Source organism: Poecilia latipinna, unplaced genomic scaffold, assembly GCF_001443285.1.
Source record: "Poecilia latipinna isolate Pla-1442-1.1 unplaced genomic scaffold, P_latipinna-1.0 Scaffold199, whole genome shotgun sequence".
Lineage (NCBI taxonomy): Eukaryota > Metazoa > Chordata > Actinopteri > Cyprinodontiformes > Poeciliidae > Poecilia > Poecilia latipinna.
Window position 1 is genome coordinate 166,846 of NW_015112815.1, and position 22,275 is coordinate 189,120.

General features: G+C 41.2%; 1 protein-coding gene across 14 annotated transcripts in view; it reads right to left on the reverse strand.

Moving 5' to 3' along the window:
• The window catches only part of nav1a (neuron navigator 1a), a 95,239-nt gene that overhangs the window by 62,988 nt on the left and 9,976 nt on the right, over window positions 1-22,275 (reverse strand). For 11 of the 14 annotated variants that reach the window (XM_015031121.1, XM_015031132.1, XM_015031131.1 and 8 more), the window contains exons 2-5: window positions 19,320-19,508; window positions 14,672-15,513; window positions 13,355-13,446; window positions 3,789-4,607 (exon numbers count right to left, since the gene is read on the reverse strand). In XM_015031121.1, coding sequence (XP_014886607.1) covers window positions 3,789-4,607; window positions 13,355-13,446; window positions 14,672-15,507 — 1,747 coding nt within the window. In that variant the 5' untranslated portion in view covers window positions 15,508-15,513; window positions 19,320-19,508. Of the gene's footprint in view, window positions 1-3,788; window positions 4,608-4,851; window positions 5,118-13,354; window positions 13,447-14,671; window positions 15,514-19,319; window positions 19,509-21,091; window positions 21,191-22,275 lie in introns of those variants that run through there. The other 3 variants (XM_015031117.1, XM_015031127.1, XM_015031128.1) reach the window with 3 other exon arrangements.

A 22,275-nucleotide genomic window follows, 5' to 3' on the forward strand; every position in this document is an offset into this window, starting at 1 on the left:
ACATTAGGGACCCAGCCCCCCAAACAAAAGGGGGGAACTGGCTGGGGAAAGTCCCCCGTCCCGGTAAAAAAAAAAAAAAAAAAAAACCCTGAGGAATAAGAGGAGGAGAGTGCATGTGTGACCGAACATGGCACACATTCTGCGTTGATGCCTGAGCGTACTTTGGACCGAGGAGGCTACAGTGATTTGATAATATTTTCCGGCAACCCCCTTCAAACTACTGCATTTGTGTTCTTGTTAAAGCTCCTGTTGGTTTCTCTCTGGGGCTTATTTTTCCATAATAAGAGTCAGGGGAAGAAAATCAACCAAACAGACAAATTGATACACAATTCAGTGTCAGTGTAAAAAAAAACATGCACTCTGTTAACAGAGGAAGCTTCCTGAGCATCCATGTGCAACTTGTGTCACATTTTGTTTTTGTATCGTCTTGAATTGAACTGAACTGATTTTATATAAATTTCAGACGGACATTTCACCAAGAGAAAAACAGCACAATAAAAAGCAGAACTTGCATATTTTCTTAGTTTAATACCCTTTTAGCAAACATACATATTCAAATATGTACAACACACCACTTGTTTGGTTACTATGAGTCTGTAAAGGAGTATGGAGAAATTTAACTTAGAGGCACAAGTGATCACCAGGACCACAGAGCTTCTCCAATCTTCTAACCTACTTGTCTAAATGCCTAAATCTCCAACCAAACAGATGCCCTGATGACTTTAAGCTTTAATTCATTTCAGTCTGTATGGATGGTCTTTTCCACGGTGATAGATCTGTGATTAGGCGAATGGGTGGGGAGTGGGAGCTACATCTTCTCATTATCTTTATGTGAGGCTTAATACGGAAGCTTGGTTGGCGTCTTAGCCGGGATTCGCTCTAAACTATTCCTGCCCCATGCTGAGAGAGGCTAGTGCTTCAGGGAGCTTTACCCTCTCCATCGTACCTCATTATGGGAGCTGGATTGGACCACGAGGGTCATTAGTGGAAGACATCTGAGGTTCAGAGCTTTAAAATGACTATTAAAGCATTTCAAGTTTATTCATTATGGTGGCAGAGTTTCACAAGTAGTTTTCATCCTCTCTATCCTCCACATCCAGCCTTAACTCTAAATCTGCTCTCAGAAGATTCTAAAATACATTCTGGATTTGGAGGAAAGACCTCCAGAACCTAAAGCTCCCTCACGTGCACAGATTAGTCAAATAGTTCCCTAAATCCAATAAATGAAAAGCTGCTAATCACCCAGTGGTAAAACATGTCTGATTAAAGATAAACAAATATGACAGAAACTAATCCTGACCTTGCAAGAAATTCAGATCGTTATTTCTTTGTCTTTCTCCAATGTGCTTAGGAGGGGAGTTTTATTTTTTTAAATACACAAAAGATTGTGTTTGGTTATACAACCTCACTGGCATTCCACATCATACTTATCTATTACTGCAGGCTAACCTCAAAAGGACAGTGTCACATAGGATGTCGCCAGATGTCACACAATATGACATGCAAAAAGTACGGGCAGATTCCTACTCCCTACGGATAACAGTTAGCGTAACAGATTTGTTTGTTATAATTTTCTTCTCCAGTAAAATATCCTGTGCCAGCATATTCATATTCCCAGTAAGCGAAATCTGAGGTCAGACTGCATAGAGAATGGAAGGTGTAGATCCACTAAGCATCCATAATCTATCTTCCGATGACAGAACAGAACCCAATTAGCCGAGAGTCCCGCCGGAAATGGAGAAGCAGATACGATAAAGGAGGGGCCCACAGCTGCAAAGCTACAGGGCAAGTTACGATTAACCTCTCTTCAGCACACACATGCAAATTCACGCAAACACGCATTTGCGCGCACACACAAGCACACAATGTCCTCTGTATATGCTGTGATTTTGTGATGCACACTTCTTGGAGGTCGTAGCAGAGAGTAATGACCCGCTGATGGAAGATTCCTGGTAGACGTTAATTTTAGGTCAATTGGTATTGCTTCTATTCAGCAGGATACTTTGTCTTGTTAATGGTGTTTTTCTTACTCTAAATGCCATTGTGCATCCTAAACGTAAACTTTTGGAGAAACGTAATGGTGAGAGAGTTCTACTTCTTATCAAAGTGACAAAAAGCACTGAAAAGGCCATGAGGTAAAAGTAAATTTTTATTGCCATTGGTCGGCTAAAACTACACCAGCAAACTTAAGCAAACAGTTAAATAATTATCTGCTAATGCTGGCAGATTACATGCAACTCGCCTTTGGTTTTGTGATCCTGGTCTCGTTCTTTGAAAACTCAAATAATCCCATGAAATTTTTGTATTGATCTATCAGATGTGAATGGCTCGGATCTGAAAGATGTTAATTGTTTGACTTCTTTCCGACGTTAAGCTTAACATCAGATGAATAATCAGTATTTCCTAGTGGCCAAATTTTAACAGTAAGTTAAGAAAGTTAATTCAGCAAATGCTATTGGTTAAAGTTCACATTGCTCAATTTAGAGTGAAATCACTGATGCCTTTTATCCATTTAAAAAAAAAATCTTTCTACATTTGTTTGACATTGTGAAATGGTTCTGCCTTTTCCTTTTTCTCTTGTTAAGCTCAGTGCTGTGGAGGATTTTCTCTCTTTTTAACCTTATCCTCCCTACCTGTCTGCTTAATGAGGGTCTCGCCAGTAACTTCACAACAGCAAACAAGGTCACACACATGTACACAGCATCCACACACAAAACAGCATCCAGAGAACAAACACACTGAGGCCGGCAGGGGCAAGGTCATCCTGGCTGGGATTTTAGGCTCTGCTGCAGGAGACAAGCTACTGAAGAGAAAAGGACGAAATGCAGAGGCAAGATGGCAGAGGGTTTGAAAATGAGCAGAATTTTTTTTTTTTAATTTTTGTCAAGACTTCACTAGTCTCTCTCTTTCCCCCCCACTTCCTGTAAATTAAGATGTGATCTTCTCCCACTGAGAGGGATGGATGAAAAGAGAATGAGCAATATCCCAACACAGAATTTCAGAGACTGTCTATAAATGATTAATGGGTGAAAGGTTTTAGTTCAGCGCAATAATTATAAACACAGTCATTATTCTCACAGTACATCTCCAGAAGCTAAGGCTTAGAATAAAGCAGCACATCCGAATGACCGCAACTTGTTTACATCCACGGCAGACAACTACCTGCCCATTCAGCCACCCGCTACGATTCCACTCTCTCCTCCCACACGTTGCCCTCGGAAACAGGGGGAGGACATTGGAGTGGGGTGGATAGTGACCATCTGTCAGTGGCCCGGAGATCAATAGACGTGGACGGGGAAGGGGTGGGATTGAGGGAGGGGTGCAGCGAAGCTAAATATGTGGCCCACTGTGACCAGAGCCTGGCTCGATGTGCAGCCGTTTTATTTACTGAATGAAAACACACACCCCACGAGTCCCACTCACACGGCATTTATTAACGAATGGCTGGTTTTAGTGGGAGCCAGAAAACATGAAGGGATACGATGCCTCCTAAACGCTGCTTACAATAATGCATGATATTTGCTGTCACAGGCTTCAGATTTGCTCATCTGAAGTCTGAAAATGAGAGGGAGAGAACCTATTGAGAGGGTTTAATATAAATCTAGATCACTGTGGCACTGGGTCAGTTGAGACCAGGACAAAACACTCTGCTGCTGCGCAACAAAACAATGTCAGCGCTCTAGAAATGCTTGCTTCAGCAATGATATAGAGCCGAATTGTGCTAGTTCATGCAGTCGGAGGTGAAAGGACGGGTTTAGGTGTGGAGAGTAAAGCTGCATTGCACTTACCCAGCATTTGGCTAAAGAGAAGCTGCTCCAGGTCTCCAAGAACGGTCACCACTAACTCTGGGTCCACCTTTAGAAAACTCTTGTCATTCTCTCCGTCTGTCCCCTTCTTCTCCTTCTTTTCCTCCGATAGCTGAGCTCCAGATTTACCTTTCTCCCCAGGTTTCTTGCCATTGGTGCCAGCACTCCCAGTTCCATTGGAGTTAGCTTTGAGAAGCTGTTCGGCAGAGTCTGTACCTGGGCTCACTTCGGAGGCTTTACTGATTGGCTTCACCTCGGCGTAAGGTCCCCGTGGTTTACCAGGAGCCGGGATTCGACTCGGCTTACCCATGTTTGAAGCTACTGCCGGGGAGCCAAAGGATTTGGGCTTACCCTGGAATAGAGACTGTTCTGACTTTGAAAGTGTCCGAGAGAGAGGTGGTCTCCCGCCACCTGCTTGACCTGCCTTGGTCTGTCCGGCTTTGTTTGACCCTGCTCCATGACGGCTTGCATCATCGTTCCATCGAGGGGATTGGTGCAGGTGCAGCTTCTTCTCAGCGTCGGTGAGCACACACAAGTTGCCAAGTGATCGTTGCTTGCGGAGCCCAGTCGGATTAGGTATTGGAATAGGGATCGAGCCGGAGTTGGGCCGATACACTTTGAGCTCTGACCCTGAAGGACGTGAAGGTGCCTGGGGCAATGCAGAGGGTTTAGCCTGTGGCTTCCTGGATGCCATGGGCTGGGCTGAAGTATCCTGACAGGAGACAGCTGCAGACCTTAGATCCAGCTCTCTGGGCTTAGCCGTCATGCTAATGTTAGCCACATTAGCCTCCAGCATCCCTCCTGTAGGAAGAAAAGCAACAGCATCAGTCATCCACTCAGAAATGCACACGCACCAGCTGATGAAAGGAACCAGAGAAAAGAAGGGGACAAAGAAATGCGTAAAGACACAAAGGCTGACTGGTTGTCGCCCCCTTTTACCCCAGGGTCATGACTGAGTGAGCCAGACTCCCTGCAGTGTGAGACTGTGGGTTCACTTCTTTGCTAAAAATGATGAGTGGGTTAGTAGAGTGACAGTCGTACTCACTGCTGCTGATAATCCATGGATTTGCAGCTCCTTGTTCAGCACCAAAATCCACTAGCTACAAGCGTATCCACGACTGCCTGCGCAACACAGATGAAAACCTGGCCAGACGCTACCTCAATGTCCCTTCAGGGTACCTCTGTCTTGCTCTGTACTACCTCCTGTTCGGCAGGCGACCAGCAGCCGACTGACAGGAGAAACAGTCGCTGCAGCACCAACGACACCCCCCTCTTCCTCTTCCTCTCCTCCCTCTGCCTCTCCCTCTCTCACTGCGTTGCTCACTCTTCCCCCGGCAGCTCATTCACCCTCCTTTCCTTCATCCTCCTCGTTCCTTCCTTCCCTCCTTCCTTCATGTTGTCACTCGCGTGGTCTCTCCTCCTACTGGCTGATTCACCGCTCCATCCTCCGTTTCCAAAATACACTGCAGAGGCTGTGCTACGCTGCTCACCAGTGAATGGGAAACAATGAGGGCTTTACGAGATATGAAACGTTTTGTGTAGAATTAATTCTCCCCTTCACCTTGTCCTACGTCAACACCCGTTTTGATGATTAGTTTATTGTCCAGCCGCTAAAGACCCAGAAATTAGTAATTGGATGTAAATCAAGTAAAAACTAAGATCATTTCTGTGACTTACTAAGCCACAACTAATAACTTATAGAACTGAATTTGTCATTACATTACCTCACCTGCCTCACATCACTTATCTCTCATTGCATCTTTGCCGACTTCCCGTTTTACCCCACCTACTCCATCCGGCCAATGCAGATACACAAGCTATTAAATTGATATCGTACAGTTTCGTGCATGCCTCAACATTACAAAGTCATCGCCTCAGTGATGTAAAAACTGTGCGTGTGTGTGTGTTTGAGGGAAAGAGAGAGAGAACCTAAGAGTGTGTGTTTTTATCTGTATTCCCCCATGCCTGTGTATGAATGGGTCTTCCACAAGTGTGTCACATTGATGAGACAGGACCAGAGAAGTAAGAGCTCCAGTGGAGGGAATTGGTTAGTGTTCACCATATCATCTTATCACTCTAGACATTCCAACCCAGACAAGAGAACGAATTATTTTCTTCCTCCCCAGTCTACTAATTTTTTTTTCTCTTCACAGAGAAGACTAGATCTTGGATACCAGACCTTGTTTCACCCTAGTTAACATGGCCACGTTAACACTCTACACAATTTCTCGTCTAGGTGAGGACAGCCTCACAAATGCTTTTCAGTCTGCTTATGTATGGAAACTATCATTATATGTCTCTGCTATGGAAGTAAGAGCTTAATCTATATCTTGATCTGACAATCATCTTTTCAATTATAGTTTTTAGTTGCTTTTTGAGTCAATGTTTCCTTTTTTTTTTTTTTTTGAATGACCAAATCCAGACTGAAATATTCTAAACTTTTATGTGTGAACACACACAAAAAGAGGAATTATTAGTTTCCCAAAAATATTGCTAAAATCCCAGTCTCTGCTGATAATAGAGATTCACTGGGAATTTGACTTGGGCTTAGAATCAGCAATTACAGCATGCTCAAAAATCACTGGGGCATGTTTCCAGTCAGTGAATGCCCCTTTCCCAAGATCTACCAGACTGCACTGGGAACAACACTCCTCAGTGTGGATGGTGTGACTGAAAGAAAAATACTCAAAGCAATTTGCAAATGTTCTGTTAATACTTCCCTGAAAGCATAATAAATGCCAAATAATTTAAAACAAAGTTAACCAGAACAAAACGGGAAACAATTTACAGTGTTTTCACACATTGTACTTTACAATGTCTATTACAATGCTGATGGAGCACAAAATGATCTGTAAGTCAATAATAAGGCACTCACTATCAGTACATATCTGCATGCAGTCCATTTTTGAGCACTAATGCATCCTGTGTGCATAGTGGTCATCTAACGGACAAAGCATTCACATATTTGGTGCTTAATGGTAGGTGTGTTCCTTTGTTCAATCTGCAAGTAGCAATGCCTACAGCCAGGATCTTATCAGGCACCCAAACGGCAAAAAAGGAGCTGGTTCTTGTTGCATTTGCATAAATCGGTTAATACAAAATCAGAGTGAAAACAAGCCTGCTTGCTGACATTTCACCTCAGTGGCAGAGAGTTAATTTAAAAACGGTTCAAACGGGTTTGGACTGAACCTACAAAACAACACAAAAAACACATTACAATGCATGTTTTTTTTGTTTTGTTTTTTTCTCTGGCCTAAAGTCCATTTGGCCTTGAGTGAGGGTGTGTAGTAAAGGAGTGTGGATGAAGACGTAGGCATACAGAGGCTGTTTTATTGTGTGGAGGCCATTCCATTAATTAGTGGTAGCAAGGTTTAATAAAGGACCAATGTTGGAGTGGTTTTGCCACAGTGAAGCCTGGGCTGTGCGGTGACAGCTATATGAGCTCTCTGAGCTAGTGGGGGGTGCGGCGAGTTTGTGAGGGCTGTAATTTAAGGCTATTAGGTGCTGTACATCAGCTCTTATACTTCCCTGATGAAGGATTAAGGCTAGTGAGAAGCAAGTGGCCACATACAAGATTGCTCTGTGTGTTGCACAGACCCATTCAGGGAAAAGACACGAGTCGGTGCTCTTACAAACACACACATATGTACACAAGTAAAGTTTTGCATTAGCAGTGCACAGATACCCGTTTGTTCAAAAACACTCGTCTCTCTGGCTCCACAGTCTAATCGCTTTAATATATGGTTGATTTAGACTTGGAGATTATTGTTCCACTTTCTTTCTGCTTAGTCTCAAAGTGTGCCCGTACAAGCACACACATACAGTGCATTGCAAAAGGACTCACACTACCCTACATGTCTTGTGACAAATCTAAAAGGAGGACTACTTATGACTTTCTTTTTACTGTGTTTTTCCTCTTAACACCATGTCATAGTTGTCAGATTCTTTTGGAGGGCACGACTTAGAGTTGTTATGTTATCAGACTCTGGATCCCCACATCTCCCTCAGAGACGCCACGGCCATCTTTGCTGCTTCCCTAATTAATATAAAATAAAATAGAACAGAATACTTTTTTTGTCATTGTACTGGAAGGTACAATGCTCTCCTCACCTGAGCAGTCAGTTTAAGTTGGCAGCTATGCAAGTTTTCGTACGGAGTCCTGTCCTGTACTGTTTCATACCCTAACCCTAGTATTAACCAGAGCCGTCTGATTGGTTGCTTGGTTTTCTTAATGCCGTCTTGTTCTCTAATGTTCTCGAATGAGCAACTACACAGAACGGCTGGATACATATGGGCAGTAAATTGCACACACATGGACTCTGTTTACTAATTAGAAAACCTCTGGAAGTCGTTGGTTACATTGGATTTGCTTTATGGTTACCAGATTAAAGACGGCTAAATATATACAAGCGAAACTTTTCAGAGTGTAACCAATTTTGAAAAACATGTAGCTATACACTACATTATACTGGTCTGTCAGATAAGAAATAGGCGTTGCTTACATTGTGACAAAACATGAAAAAGTTCCAGGCTCATGAGTACTTTTCAGTGCTGCTGTACACAAACACACATATACTAAGACGGCCTCTCAGACCTGAGCAATCTGGTCCTGACATCAAAGTAGCTAATAGTTTCGGAGTGTAATGAGTGCCCGTCCTAAATATTAACCCTGACATCCAGCATGTAGCAGCCTCGTACCCTCAGCATATTTTAGAGTGATGCATGTGAACACTTTTGTCTTAAATTGCCATAATATTTTGAACATTTCCATAAATGGCTAAAGGTATTTACTGGAAAAAGGTAATGAAAGGTATGACTGACAAGTAAAATTAGATAGTAGATAGAATGCACAGGGTCAAATAGCGGCAAACAGACAGCAAGGCTGGCAGACGTGGAGAAAGTGGTCAGTGGCTCGCTCCTTTGCATGAGTATATTTGCCTTAGCATTTTTAACCAGTGTGAAACAAATTCGCCACTATATTTCAACAGAGCAGTCATGTGAAGAAGGACTCACTGAGATGCACTGAATGGTTCATTATACGCATGTTTACAAAGTTATACAAGGCCTTGGGCCTTGAAAGGAAAAGTACTGAGAGGAAAGAGCAGTACAGAAGATTTGGAAGCAACTGCATCAAAGCGCCTCAAACCTAAATATAAAAGAAAAGAGTCTCATTTAGGTTTAGCAGATGGCATGTGTTCTCACTTTCACCCACTCACTGTTGTCATCCACCACCTCTCCGTTGCTTTTGTTTTGCCTTTTTGTGTGCAAATAAGAGAACAAAAAGTTGTGGGATTTAAAGGAGGAGAGAAAAGGGGGGGACTGAGAGGCTAGAAGCCTGTTTGAGAATCAAAAAGACAGCACATCAAAAGAAAAAGGACCGGAAGGATTTTGATTTCACATTTTGTGCTGTTGAATTATAGATCATAACTTAAATGTGTAAAAAGCAGAAGACGGAACCCGAAGTGAATACATAAACAAATAGGATCAAGGAAATTGCCTGAAAGCTGTTTTTAAACTCAGGCTGTTCATCAACTGATTGGACGTTTAAGTCCAGAGTTTTCATCTGATTTTTTTGCCCAAGCTTTTCCTCTGTTTATGCTAATGGCAAAGGCAAATAGCTTTCTGTTTCTGAGCATGGATTGTTGAGATTCAGAATAAAGGTGCAAGGTACCTTTGCGGCCAGTAAGTCTTATGCAGTGAGACATTAAATTTAGAAAATGATCCTGAAGGTGTCCTGCAATGGACTGGTAACCTGTCCAGAACACACCCTGTCCTGCGCACACCAACTGCGGGAGATAAGGATGAGCACAACAGTTTTTGTTGAAAGACAACAAGACTATAGTCAGGCAGACAATGGAGATTTTTCCTTCAAAAGAACAATAGAGCTGTGCAGTCCCAAGACTGCAGCTGGATATGTGGATAAATTGTAGAGTTCATCCTTCTTGACTAAGGGCAGTGATGACTGGGTCTTTCAACAAGACACACTGCAGTTCCAAATGCCTGTCTGACTCCTTCAGGACAATCACATGCCTGTTTTGGAGAGGTCTACTTGTTCCCATGATCAAAATCTCATTGAAAAAGTTTGGGATAGTTGACAATGGTGCTTTGCTAAACAGTCAGACATACATTTTGGTTTGTTGAAGTCACTCAAGATGCCATCTTCGTCACATAAAGCAATATTCCTTCAGTTTTACAATAAAGCAGTGTGAATTGAAGATTCGTGTAACTTTCCAACTCAGTCTTATGATGTTCACCATCAGTGGAGTTTTCTTCTCAGAAACAAAGCAATGAGTAAGAGTGAGATGTGGAAGGGAACTGGTGAGGAAGGATCTCAGTATGTGAGCCAGAGGACCAAAGGAAGCTCGTAAGACAGAGAAGGGATATCCTGCCTCAATGCCTCACCTCTCCTCCGACGTTTGCTTGTGTCCGCGAACATGCAAACAGAGGGGGTCCACAGGACGCAAAGAACAACGGCACACTGACACACATACACAAGGGACTACTCTCACATACACACTCTTGGACCACACAAACACCACGGCATGGTTATTAATGTCCTGTTTACACACAAAACACTTAAAACAGCGGTCTGGTTGATGCATACAGTACGTGGCTTCCTCCTTTGTGGTAGAATAATGTTGCTTGAATAACAAAGAGGGTTTTTCCAGCAGTGACAAATCTCTAGTCTAGTAGTTACACTGACCACTGATGATGAGCTCCATGAGTCACCAGCTTAAGCATTTCAGCAATCCAGCTTTCAGTGTCAAAAGTGAGACTGTATCAGTCATACAAGCAGCCAACTCCTGCAGCATGAATGTTAATCTTGTTTAAAAAAAATAAAATAAAACATTCTCTCCCTCTGGGTGGACGGCACAAACTCATCATGAGTCACACACCAGCTGAGAGCAGGAAAAAAAAACATCAGCTGCCATGCAGAGAAGTATGTGATGGATGAGAATTTGCACCTTACATGTTTATTTTAAAAAAAGAAATTGTAGAGATGGTCTCTGGCCAAATCCCCAGTGTCGACATTCTCAGGACACTTTCCTGGGGTATCCCATAATGCTATGCTACCAGCGATGGTTGCCTGGTTACAACAGTTTGTCAGTGGGATCTTTAAGTATATTATAAATGTGTATATCAAAATAAAAGTTGAAATTTATTGGTCGCAAATCCACAGTGTGTGTTTATATTCTGGCATGTGAACATGCTTTGTCATGGGTTATTAATGTGACAGAGAGAGATGTCTTTGTGATTTCACTTTTGAGTGTCTTTCTGTGTGTCCCAAATTGAGGGGGTTACACACATGAATAACTTAATTAGACTGCCTGGGTTGGGAGTCATCCCACAGGTCAAGAAAGATCCTGTGTGTGTAATCATTCACCCATTCCTTAATTTACCCATCTCTCTCCATGCTTTCCTCCTTCATCTCCTGTTCTGTAATGCAGCTGTGCATTAACCCTTGCTTCCTTTGTTATAAGGAACCTTTCCCTGGGGGGAAAGGGTTGCAGGAAGAAAGCAGCAGAAATGGAGATAAGACGACGCGGAGGCTATGTGTTGGGAGTTATTGTGGGCAAAAGCTGCCCTGGGGGAGGCTCTTCTTTCATGCTCGATGTATTAGAGCACTGCAGTATTTGCACTTAGAAGTCACCTTTTCCACTGTGAAATAACACAAAATTACCTGCTGAATTAATATTTCTGACTGCAAAAGCAACCTGACCTAAACATCCAACATGGCTGCTTTGCAAAAATGCCTATATAAATAATTTATTATAGTAACTGCTATGCATTTGAAATTAATCAATCCAGAGGCACACATAGTAACATACAATATCTATTGGTGAACAGGTTCTTCTAGACAAAATGGCCAAAAAGAGTGAGATACAATATCATCATCTTGTTTGGCTGGCATGGCTAAATTGTGTACATTTCATTTGTGTTATGTTTTCAACTTTGGTTCAACTTCTTTAGATGCATCGTAACTTTGACTTTGCTGAAGTTTGAGTGCAGAACTCCTGAAAGCTCAACACTTGGATCAAACACGGTGAGAGGAATGGCATTAAACCATAAACAGTGATTACTCCTCCTGGGGATGAGTGAGCAAATAGTCTTATCCATTCTTTTGTCTGATCATCTCCAGAAAGCTACTAAACCACTCATCACTGTCCAACACCAACATGGCATATGTCTCCCCTTGATTGGATTGGCCAAAGAGGATTATGAACTGTCCAAGAGTAGAGGCAGTGGTAGATCCCTGAAGCAGTATCCGTTAGACTATGCAGGCGCTTTAACACCATGGTACAAAAATGCATAAAATGTAAGCTTGCACAATTGTCACTGTCTATGTATATTTATCACAGATTTGTTGATGTTGGTAATTAATTGTATCCTTATAATCTCCACAGCTTCTGTTTCTGTCTGCACAACGTGTGAATAACAGAGAGATATCCACTCTATAGACTGACAGACCTTTAGAATGTCCACAGGGACGTTCAAGCCATTCCCTTCCTGGGAGATGAAAAATGATACCGAGTCCACATCACATTTATCTTTTCAAATACCATCTGTGGGCTGCCACACAGACGCACATTAACACACATACACACTCCATACAGAGGTACAAATGTACACTCAAATACTGTTCTGGAGAGAGTTGAGGTCGGAAGGTCTGCGCTCTAATTGAAAGACCACCTGGTGCCACAATCACATTAAATGTTCAGATCTTCATTAAAGCCTCAGATAGGCGAGCTGATCATGTTACCCCTGATTGAATCTGTGTGAATGCAATCATATGGAAAACAGAACCTGCAAGAAAAATAACTCATATTCAGTGGGGACCACCATTTAAACAATTACATCATCTATTTAAAAGCGCTGAACTGTATGCTCGTTCTGCTGCAGAGTTGTGCCGTTTTTCACTCTGACCTTTGTGAACAAAATGAGATCCATCATCCGCTGTCCCTCTGCGCACTTCTCTTTCCATCTCCCACTTGCCTAAAATCTTTACCCTCCGACCTATTTCCCTCCCTTCCTCTGCAATCTAAATTACAGTGATTAAGATGTCAGTCCACCCTCCGTATAAATGCAGCTTCAGAGGACTAACACTTCGGTTCTGTTTCTAACGCCTGCTAGGGACCAATTACAAGACCACAATCAAGGCCCAAAGACAGCCAGAGGCCTTTTAAAGACCATGACTGGCCCAAAAGACCAGCCCCCACCCCACACCCTTTTCACAACCAGCTGGTAAAAACCTCATAGAAGGTTTTATACATGTCTTAATTGCCAGCAGCGTGAGCCGGGTAGATAGCGGTACACTGACAGGATTTATAAAACAGGAAAACTTCCAATAATGACATGAATCCTAATAATTCATCTCTTGATATTAGACAAGACGACTGCCAATATAGAAATGAAAGCTACTCTTTTCTATGAACCAAGATCATTTTTATTAATACAGAAATTAGTAGGTGTGATTATCTGCATGGTTTCCTAAACGTAATACTGATGTCCTGAATTTCTAAATGTATAATTTTAATAATGTCTCTAACCTGTTGTTAGGTCATCACAGCAGACTTCAATAGATCCAGATGAGCAGTCACTCAGTTCCTCCAGAGAGAAGTCGCTCTCCTGTATCCTCAGCCTGCCAAACACATATAACCGTTGCACATTTCAGTTACTGAACATGTAAATTCATTCAAAACAGTTCAGTACACTCAAATATTGTTTTCAACTGAGGAACATATTTACACATTATCCTCCACAATTTAACATACATATACAAATACAGAAAGTCTTTTTAAACCTAAACAAGTAAAAAAAAATAATAAAAAAAAATATATGTATATTTTTTTTAATCATTTATCACAGTAACCTGCATCTGAGTGAGAACATCAATCTGAGTAAGGCCTGGACCTGAAGACAATAACTATGGCTCTGCTTTGGAGAAGTGGAAGGGTGTGTTTATGCAAGCACAACAATGATGCATCTCTGGAGGTGATTCTGTTGAATTAAATTAGCCTGAAATGACTGAACAAGCCTCTGAGTCTGGTCTAGATTCTTCCAGGTAGTAGTCAGCATGTATTCATAACCAGAGAGAACTAATGGTGAGCACGAGGACGCAAAAGAGAACTAATAACACAGTGATGTGATATAAAAAATTTTTATATGCATTGGTATTCAGCCTAACCAAAATAACCAACTTTATTTTAACTAACCCAAAATAAAACTAACCATTGTCTGCAGAGATCACCTTAGTTAGGACAGGGGTACCCAAGTCCAGTTCTCGAGAGCCATCTAAACAGCAGCCTGGTAAAAACCAGCCCCTTGCTATGCTTAGCTTCATACAGAAGCGGTTGCTTCCTGTAGGTGTGGACTGTGTTGAATTTTAAAACTTTACCCATTCGCTAACGTTTGTCTGCAATGCTGCAAAAGTTTAACAAAAGTAGAAGAACCAAGCTGAACGAGGCACCTGTTAATGTTAATTTAGTATTTCGGCCAGGCTATCTTAATGATCCATATATTTGACTTGGGTTTATAGGAGAAGGGATGACTCTAGAAGTTGCAGGACAGCAGCTGATCAGGACTGGACTTGGGCAGCCCCACCCCAAAATCCTTGTAGCTGTAATTAATACTACAGGAGATTATACAAACTGTTCAGATTTGTATTTGTGAAAATTGTGTGATTGCACGAGTTAGGTATATATTTCCTTTAATTTCCAGATTTTTTTAATTAGTCTGTTAAATAAAATTACAGTAAAATATGCTTGTTTGTGATTGCAACCAGAAAAAATGTCTAAAAGCTAAAAGGAGTCAGTACATTTGCAAGGTGGTGAGCTGTGATAGGCGTAAAAAAAAAATTCTGTTACCTGTAGCTGAATGGAGCCACAGCTGCCATGTTGACTCTGGTTGTGTGTGTCTCTGTAGAGTCCTTGGGCAGGTGGTGTTCCTGTTCATAAACACTGGATATTACTGGCATGGCAAATGTGATGAGTGGAAGTGGGAGAGGATCAGGAGAAGATGCTGAACTGCTGTCCTCTGGAGTCCCCATCTCTTCGTCTGACTGACTTGTGGAGCCACTGTGACTTCTAAAAGTGTGTTTGGAGCCTGACTGAGCGGTACCGGGCCGAAGGTTCCCATTTTTTACAATGCTGGCTTCGACTGGTTGCTGTTTAGGGGGATTTCCTCCTCTTGCCAACGTATTTTGACTCATTTCCTGAGTTGTGTTGGAGTTTTCACCTCCTCTGAAACGGAAAGCTGGATGCAGGTTGTTGGCTTGGTTCTTATTAATGATGGTTCTTCTGTTATGATTCCCATCATGCATGATGTGAGATGGAACAGGTTTTTGAAGATCCAATGTGTCCTTGGAGTGTGGCGATGGTAATCTGCGCTGGACCACCGGGCTGCTGTAGGCTGAACGTGACACATGACTCCGGTGGTAGAGTTGATTTTTCATGCCCCCGTCTTTCAGGCGTTCCCAAGAGGAAGGCCCAGGAATACCGGAGTTTCGTGGACGGAGTGAGGGAGAGTGAGTGGGTGTATGTGTAGGGCTGTGTTTTGGGGTCTGCACTGAGGGCCTGGGCAAGTCACAAGCTTGGCGACGGGGGTCTGTTTTTGGAGAGTTGGTCACAAGGCTGCGGGGGAGGGGGATTCCTGAGGAGGAAGGCCCACGGGGGGCTGATTTCACATTGATTCCTCCGCTCATTGCGACCTGCATAAAGAGACGAAAGGCCAATGAATCAAAGGGCAGAAGGGAGGGTTCCACAACAAATCATTAGCCAGAAGACCTTTCTGGGAAGGTCTGGTTATACTTTAGCGAGTAATTGAACTACGTTAATATTTCACAAAAGATCCAACTGATCAAAATTAACCTGACAAGAAGTTTGACTTTGACTAAATCATGAGTTAAACTTTTTGATAAATTTCACATTGTTTTTTTTGTTTGTTTTTTTTTTGGCTAAGTCTGTTAGTGAATCAAAAAATGTATTTTTTTACGGGGCCATGTGCAAAGAAATCAATACATTTTAAAAAATCTCATTCAACTACATATTTTAGGTTTGTGCATAATTTATGATGTGCTCCTGGTATATGTATTGTGTGTTTTTCTATGAAGGCTGCAAATTCAGAGAGTGCAACTCTCTAATGACGAAGTCGGCTGTTTTTTCCATTTGCTTTACAATCCTGTTGTCTCCCCATGGTGAATGATTGCCAGGCCATCATGTGCAGAATCTTCAGCACTCTATAGTCAGCGCGATTGCTCAGTAAAATGACCAAACAGTTCTTCCATTTCAGCCTCAGTAAGAGTCCAGCATTCTGAGGTGAGTGAATCTTCATCAGTCTAGACAGCGTCTTCAGAGTAACATAAGATACATAAACATCAGTGTTGTGCCACTGACAGATGGAGTAAGCCAGTTTTATTTTTTTCTGACAATTCCTCCGTCTCATCTTTTGAAACAGAGTTGCAATTCACACGGAACTATTTGAGATGTTATCACTGTATGCTGTTGAAACTTTAACTAGATAAGCAGTTGTAAGAGGGATAGAAGGGTTGCAACATGAAAAGTCTTGGAAACTGAAAGTTTAGCTAAACACTTTCACAAGACTGCATCAAACAATAACACAAATAGACCTACTGTTCTGTCTGGAAACCTGCTCTATTCGTTAGGCATTTCAGATTGAGACTTCAGCAGCACACTGGACGACCCACCGAAATGCTGACCTAGTGGTCAGTCAATGTGAGGTTGCGTAAAAAGAGCAGCTACCGAGTCAAATGAATATAGATTTGTGCTTAATCTGATTTTAGATAGCATTTGTTCGTAAAATAAAGAATTATCAAAATGACTGATCTATAGCTTTGACAGCATTTTTAACTGTGTGTGTCTCTAATTACACTGTCATATATTGGACAACAAAAACAAGCACAGTTTCTCAGTCACTTCAGCCTTTTTTGTGGAAACTCTCAAATTCTGAATAAACTTTGAGACACTTTTATTTAAGAACTGGAGAAATTGGGTTATTTCTATTTGGGTCATCCTATATCACTGGTAATTGACATTAATGACATCATCAGTGATGCGGCAGGAGGTAACAGTAGACAGATGTGCCTCTCCATTCTCATTTTCTCATTTCTCCGGATCCCCAGATAACTATATCTGTTCCTCTCCTTCTCTCCCCTCCTCACTTTTTCCTCTAGGGAGGTGCACGGCACTAACAAGCATCAGAATTTCTCCCCATCTAATAGAAGGCCAACAAGGGTTTCCAAGAGCACAGGTGCAGCCTGACTCTGTGTCTATCTGTATGGAAATTGGCCTGTCCCTGGGGAGACGCCGGGGTCATACTGGTACATCAGCTCAACATGCAGTGCAGAGGCTCAGCTGCTGCTATTAGATCAACTATGTTTGTTTGTACATGCGTGGCTGTGAGTGAATGAGATAGAGTTAGAGAGAGAGTATAACAGAGGATATAGGTCAATAAGATAAATTAGAGAAAATCAGAAATCTGTTTTAGTTATCAGTTTACTGAAAATACTTTGTTTACAAGTTTGAGATTTATTTTTACTACTGAAGACAGTCAGAATCATCCTGTTGGATTAGTAGTTGCCCTGTTCATCCGCTGACATTTTCTTTCTATTTGTGACTAAAAGATTGAAGTTTTGTGAACCCTTGAGCAGATTCCCACACAAGTCAGAGAGAATTTATGTATGCATCAGTCCCTTACTTTTCAAGGGAAATAATCAAAATTTTACACAAATCTTACACATCTGAATCGCTTGTAATTTCTGTTGTGCAATAAATAACTAGGCCAGTAAATTTTGTACATTTTCTATCCTAACCAATCACTTATTTGCTGCCAGTTTTTGTGAAAATTAGATTGCTCTTGCGCGGACCATGAGTAAGTAAAGAAAAATACAATACTGGATGAATCATGTTATTTTTCTGTAATGCAGTACTCTTTGGTGTCCAAGAATAGCTTCCATCAAAATTACAAAATACTGTTTGGTTTTAATTGTTCTAATTGTCCATGTGGTTTTCAGCAAAAATGTAGGAAGAGACAAAGAAAAAGAAAAGATTGCACCAACTTCCTCATGCAACTGAATCTTTATCAATATATGAGAAAGCAATCATATTGGAATGTATTTTTTTAAGGGAAACGTTATGTGATCACCGACAGCTTTCTACTTTGTCCAGAACTAATTTCCTAGTGTTGTAGTTTGCATTTTCCCCCCCATCCATCTTTGTGCTCTTTTGGGAATGGCAGCACCAAGAAACCACCTGGCTCAGCTGCAGTCTATTATCTCATCACTGTACAGGATACCTCCTCCAGTGTTAACTCAGCTCATTGCCAGATTTCTGTATTTTGCCTGTCATAAAACACTGAAACCTGAAGTTGGTTCCTGAAATCCTAAATGTTGCCGTCTTCTGTATCTGACGATCTTTGACAGAGCCTGTGCCACTGCAGAAATGGTTCTTCTCCTCCTTCTCTGCCTGCCAGCCTCAGATTGTTTCATCATCGTTTAGTTCGCACGTTAGCCATCACCAAGATTCATCATTATATTCTGCAAATTGTCAATTAATGTCCTTAAAAACATATGAAGCACTCTGAATGTCTGCTTTTAGACAAACACCTATATTCCCTCAACATTTATTGAAAATTTCTTGACATTAAGGAACAACATAAACAAGTACTGTACAGTTTTTTTTATTTAAATAATCCTTTAGAGTTGTCATATTTTTTAGCTACTGACCAGTGAATAACCCTAATTCTTTATGTCAGTATAGTGCTGACATCTGCTGGATATTCTGTGAAATTGCAATAGGCAGCAAATGACTTGCTTCACTGCTAAGCTTCCGTCCTTTTCAATTACCTCTTAAGAAATATAATTCAGTTGATTACCTGCCTAAGAGCATGTTTGACCTTTTCAGGAAAGAAAAGAGCAGCAGTAGATATGACTTTTGTTTAAAACAAGAAAAATATGACAGGCCTGACATCCAGGATCTTACATTTTAAGTGAACTTTAGAAGAACACTACATCGTTTCAGCTCTTCTGCCATGGCAATAAGCTCCAACATAAATGAGTTACTGTATGTTGGATCAAAGAGACATGTATACCCTCTCACGAGAAAAAAATAAATAAAATAAAACAAACACATGCTCCCCCTTGTGATGCACACTCTCTGACTCATCACAAAATCAATACATGAGGTGGTAACACAGCCCTCTCTGTCTGAACTGAAGAACATTGGCGATGCCTCTGTGCTCGTCTGTGTCACAAAGTCTGAGACTGCAGAAGGTACTATTGTTTGTACATCAACATACAGTCCAATGAAATATTAACTAAAAAAATTGCAGTGAGAAGAATACAATGAGAACCACTGAAGAACAGAGAAAAGAAAGTTCTTGGGTTTGAGAGTTTTCTTTCAGAAAAAGTGACCAAACTCCAAGAATAACACTACCTAAACCTAATAAGACCTTTATGCTAAAATTAACAAGACTTGGAGTCTCACATGAATACCTTACTTGTCAATGGGCTTCCCAGTTCCTTGATGTGCCGCCGGGCCGAGCGCAGAGAGAGCTGGCAAGGGGAGGGAGGTCACACTTCTTCTACTTCCCAGGAACAATGGTCTGTTTTTTCCTGGATCACAGTTGCATCCTTGTCGCTGCTCTCTCATTGGTTCACTCTCCTTCACCATTCCCCAACACAGGAAGCTGTGACAAATAGGAATGACAAATCCAGCAAATCACCAGCAAACATACCAAGATGACTCATTTTCAAAGTCACTTTTGTGTCTGAAATCAATGTTCTCATCTGTTGGCATAAAAAAAAAAAATTATAATTTGTGGATGTAAAAAAAAAGTACTGAAGAATGAGTCGAGGTCTGTTTATGTGATCGTGACTCAGTGACCCAAATGGAGAGATTTGATCAACAATGAACCACGATGACACTTTATCTTTCATATTCAATACAGGCTAACACACAGCAGTATTTTTGGTTTATGGTGTGTTGTGTTGAAGACAATCCATGAGTTCTGCTGGCAGATTTTTTTGAAGACACAACAGAAAACAAAGCATAGATCAATGATGAATAGTCACCCAACACCACTAAAAAAACACTAGATCTTATTTATTTACAGCGCACTTCTCGTCATATAAAGAGAGGCAAAACATTCACTCGCAAATTTAACAGGATGAAACACAACCAGGTCACACAAAGTGTAAACATCTACTTCTGCAAACAAATTTGGTGCCTTTCATCCACTCATCAATCAACACTTATTTCAGCAGTGGAAATTCTTGTTTTCATGGATGGAGAACCCTTCTGCTTTTTCCAACAATTACCTCTCAATACAACCAAATGTATTCAAAAAACTGTGACATACCACAATTATGAGGAAGTAAAAAAAAAAAAAAGTAAGACCTTGTTTTGTATTAATTCTCACTATGTAAGGAATTTTCAATAAATGTAGCTTTTTAATAACCCACAAATCAATATTTAGTGTAGAATCAATCAACTACAGCTTGATCATGTTGCACTTTTCACATTTTACACACTGGTTAATAATATTGTTCAGATAATTCATAAAATAAAACAAAATACGTTCCATGTTTGTAGGTCAACAATAGAATAAATGTTTTGTAAATCCCACACTGTCTCTTAAATTTAAACAATCTAAACACTTCAGGTTTGACTTGTTTTATTATTTTATTTTACGATTTTTAAACTACAAAAATCAACTACATTCTTGATTTAAAAAAAAAAAACTGTAAAATATCAATTTAATTAAGAACTGCCTGCTTTTGGGTACGGCCATACTGTGTTTTCAGAGTGTGCTACTCATTGACAAGATATGCAAAGAAGCAACAGAAAATTGACTTGTTTGGGATGCAGCTGATGGATAACCTTGTGTCTCCAATGGCACCCCAAGTGGTGAGCCATATCCATCATCTCAAAAACCCACCACTGCTCATCGGGAGTAACCTATGCCACTGCATGCATACAAAGTATACAGAACTGAGTCATGGGGACTCTATAATGCTGACTCAAGCTGATCCAGTCACCCCTGGTCATAAAATCCCCCCAACTCGCCAGCTTTTCTTCCAACCAACCACTGCTTTCTCCCATCTTTTCACTTTATTCCCGACAGTCACGCATTCACCCTCAAAAGAGAAAACTTATAATTATCTGTGTTTACACTGTCACCAAACAAGAAAGACCACAAAACATCAAAATTAAAGAAAATGTAAAGATATGAAGTGTAAGTAAGTAAAATCAGCATATGGCTCGACTTACCCTCTCTCACTCTTCTTGTGCCTGGCTGAGTGTCTGCCTTTCTTTGCCTCCGTCTACTTTTGTGAGGCTGGCCGGCGTACATGTGTATTTGTGTCTATAATCTCACCTTCTATCACGTCATGCCGCTCCGCTGCTGCCGCAGTACGCCTGCAGCCATGTCCCCGCCTCTACCTCTCTCTCATCATTACAATATCTGTCTCTCTCTCTCTCCCTCAGTCTGAGTAATGGACCTGTTGGCTGGAGTCCCTCCCTCTCAGCAGTGAAATATAAACCCAGCTAGCAAAGACAGGCTGGTGCATTAGCTGGATGAGTGTATTGCTGTGTGTGCGTGCACGTGCGTATTCGTGTCTGCGTGTGAGCGAGACAGATTTAACCTCAATAGTCTGAGTAGCATATGATAATTAAAGCAGATGTGGCTCCAAATGTGAAAAACCTGACCCCAATCATCAGATTTTCATGATCTAATTGCTGAAGAGGGAATAAAGAGAAAGAGAGAAAGAGAGAGACAACAAACTGGGTTAAAAGGAGATCAGCTGATGCAAACTCATGATTATACTTAGACACCTGATGTCTTTATGTACTGAAAAGCTGGAGGAGAGGGACAGTCTCTCCATCCATCACTCTGTTTTGTCCCACTCTACTAATGAAAAGGGAGGGGCAAATGAGAAACAAGGGAGACACAACCAAGAAGAAAGGAGGAGTGATATGAGCAGGGAAAACATTGTACCCCCATCAGCATAAAACATCAGCTGGCGTACTAACATAACAAAGCATATCGATTATTGCAGTTAAACTAATAATACCAAGACTATTGATTATTTTAATATATAAATAGAATCTTGATAGGAAAATAGAATAAAGATCTGCTAAATTTGTTAGCAGTTTTCAAATAAACCTGTTCGTTGTGCAGAATATATTTGACCTTTTTGGCTGTTCTGATATTTAAGGACTTTGCGCTCCACTCTGTGTACGCACATGACTCATGATGAGCCACTTTTTAGCTTAGCGGAACAACAATGTTGTCAACAACGCCTCATAGGAGGCGATAAATGTTCTTATTTGAATGCTGTCTTCTCAGAGGAGATGAAAAGAGCAAGAAACAATAGACAGAGATGTCTCATCAGAATATGAAAGCAGCTTTTGTATTCTTCTTGTTACCAAGAGCTAAACTAGCAACTCTCTTG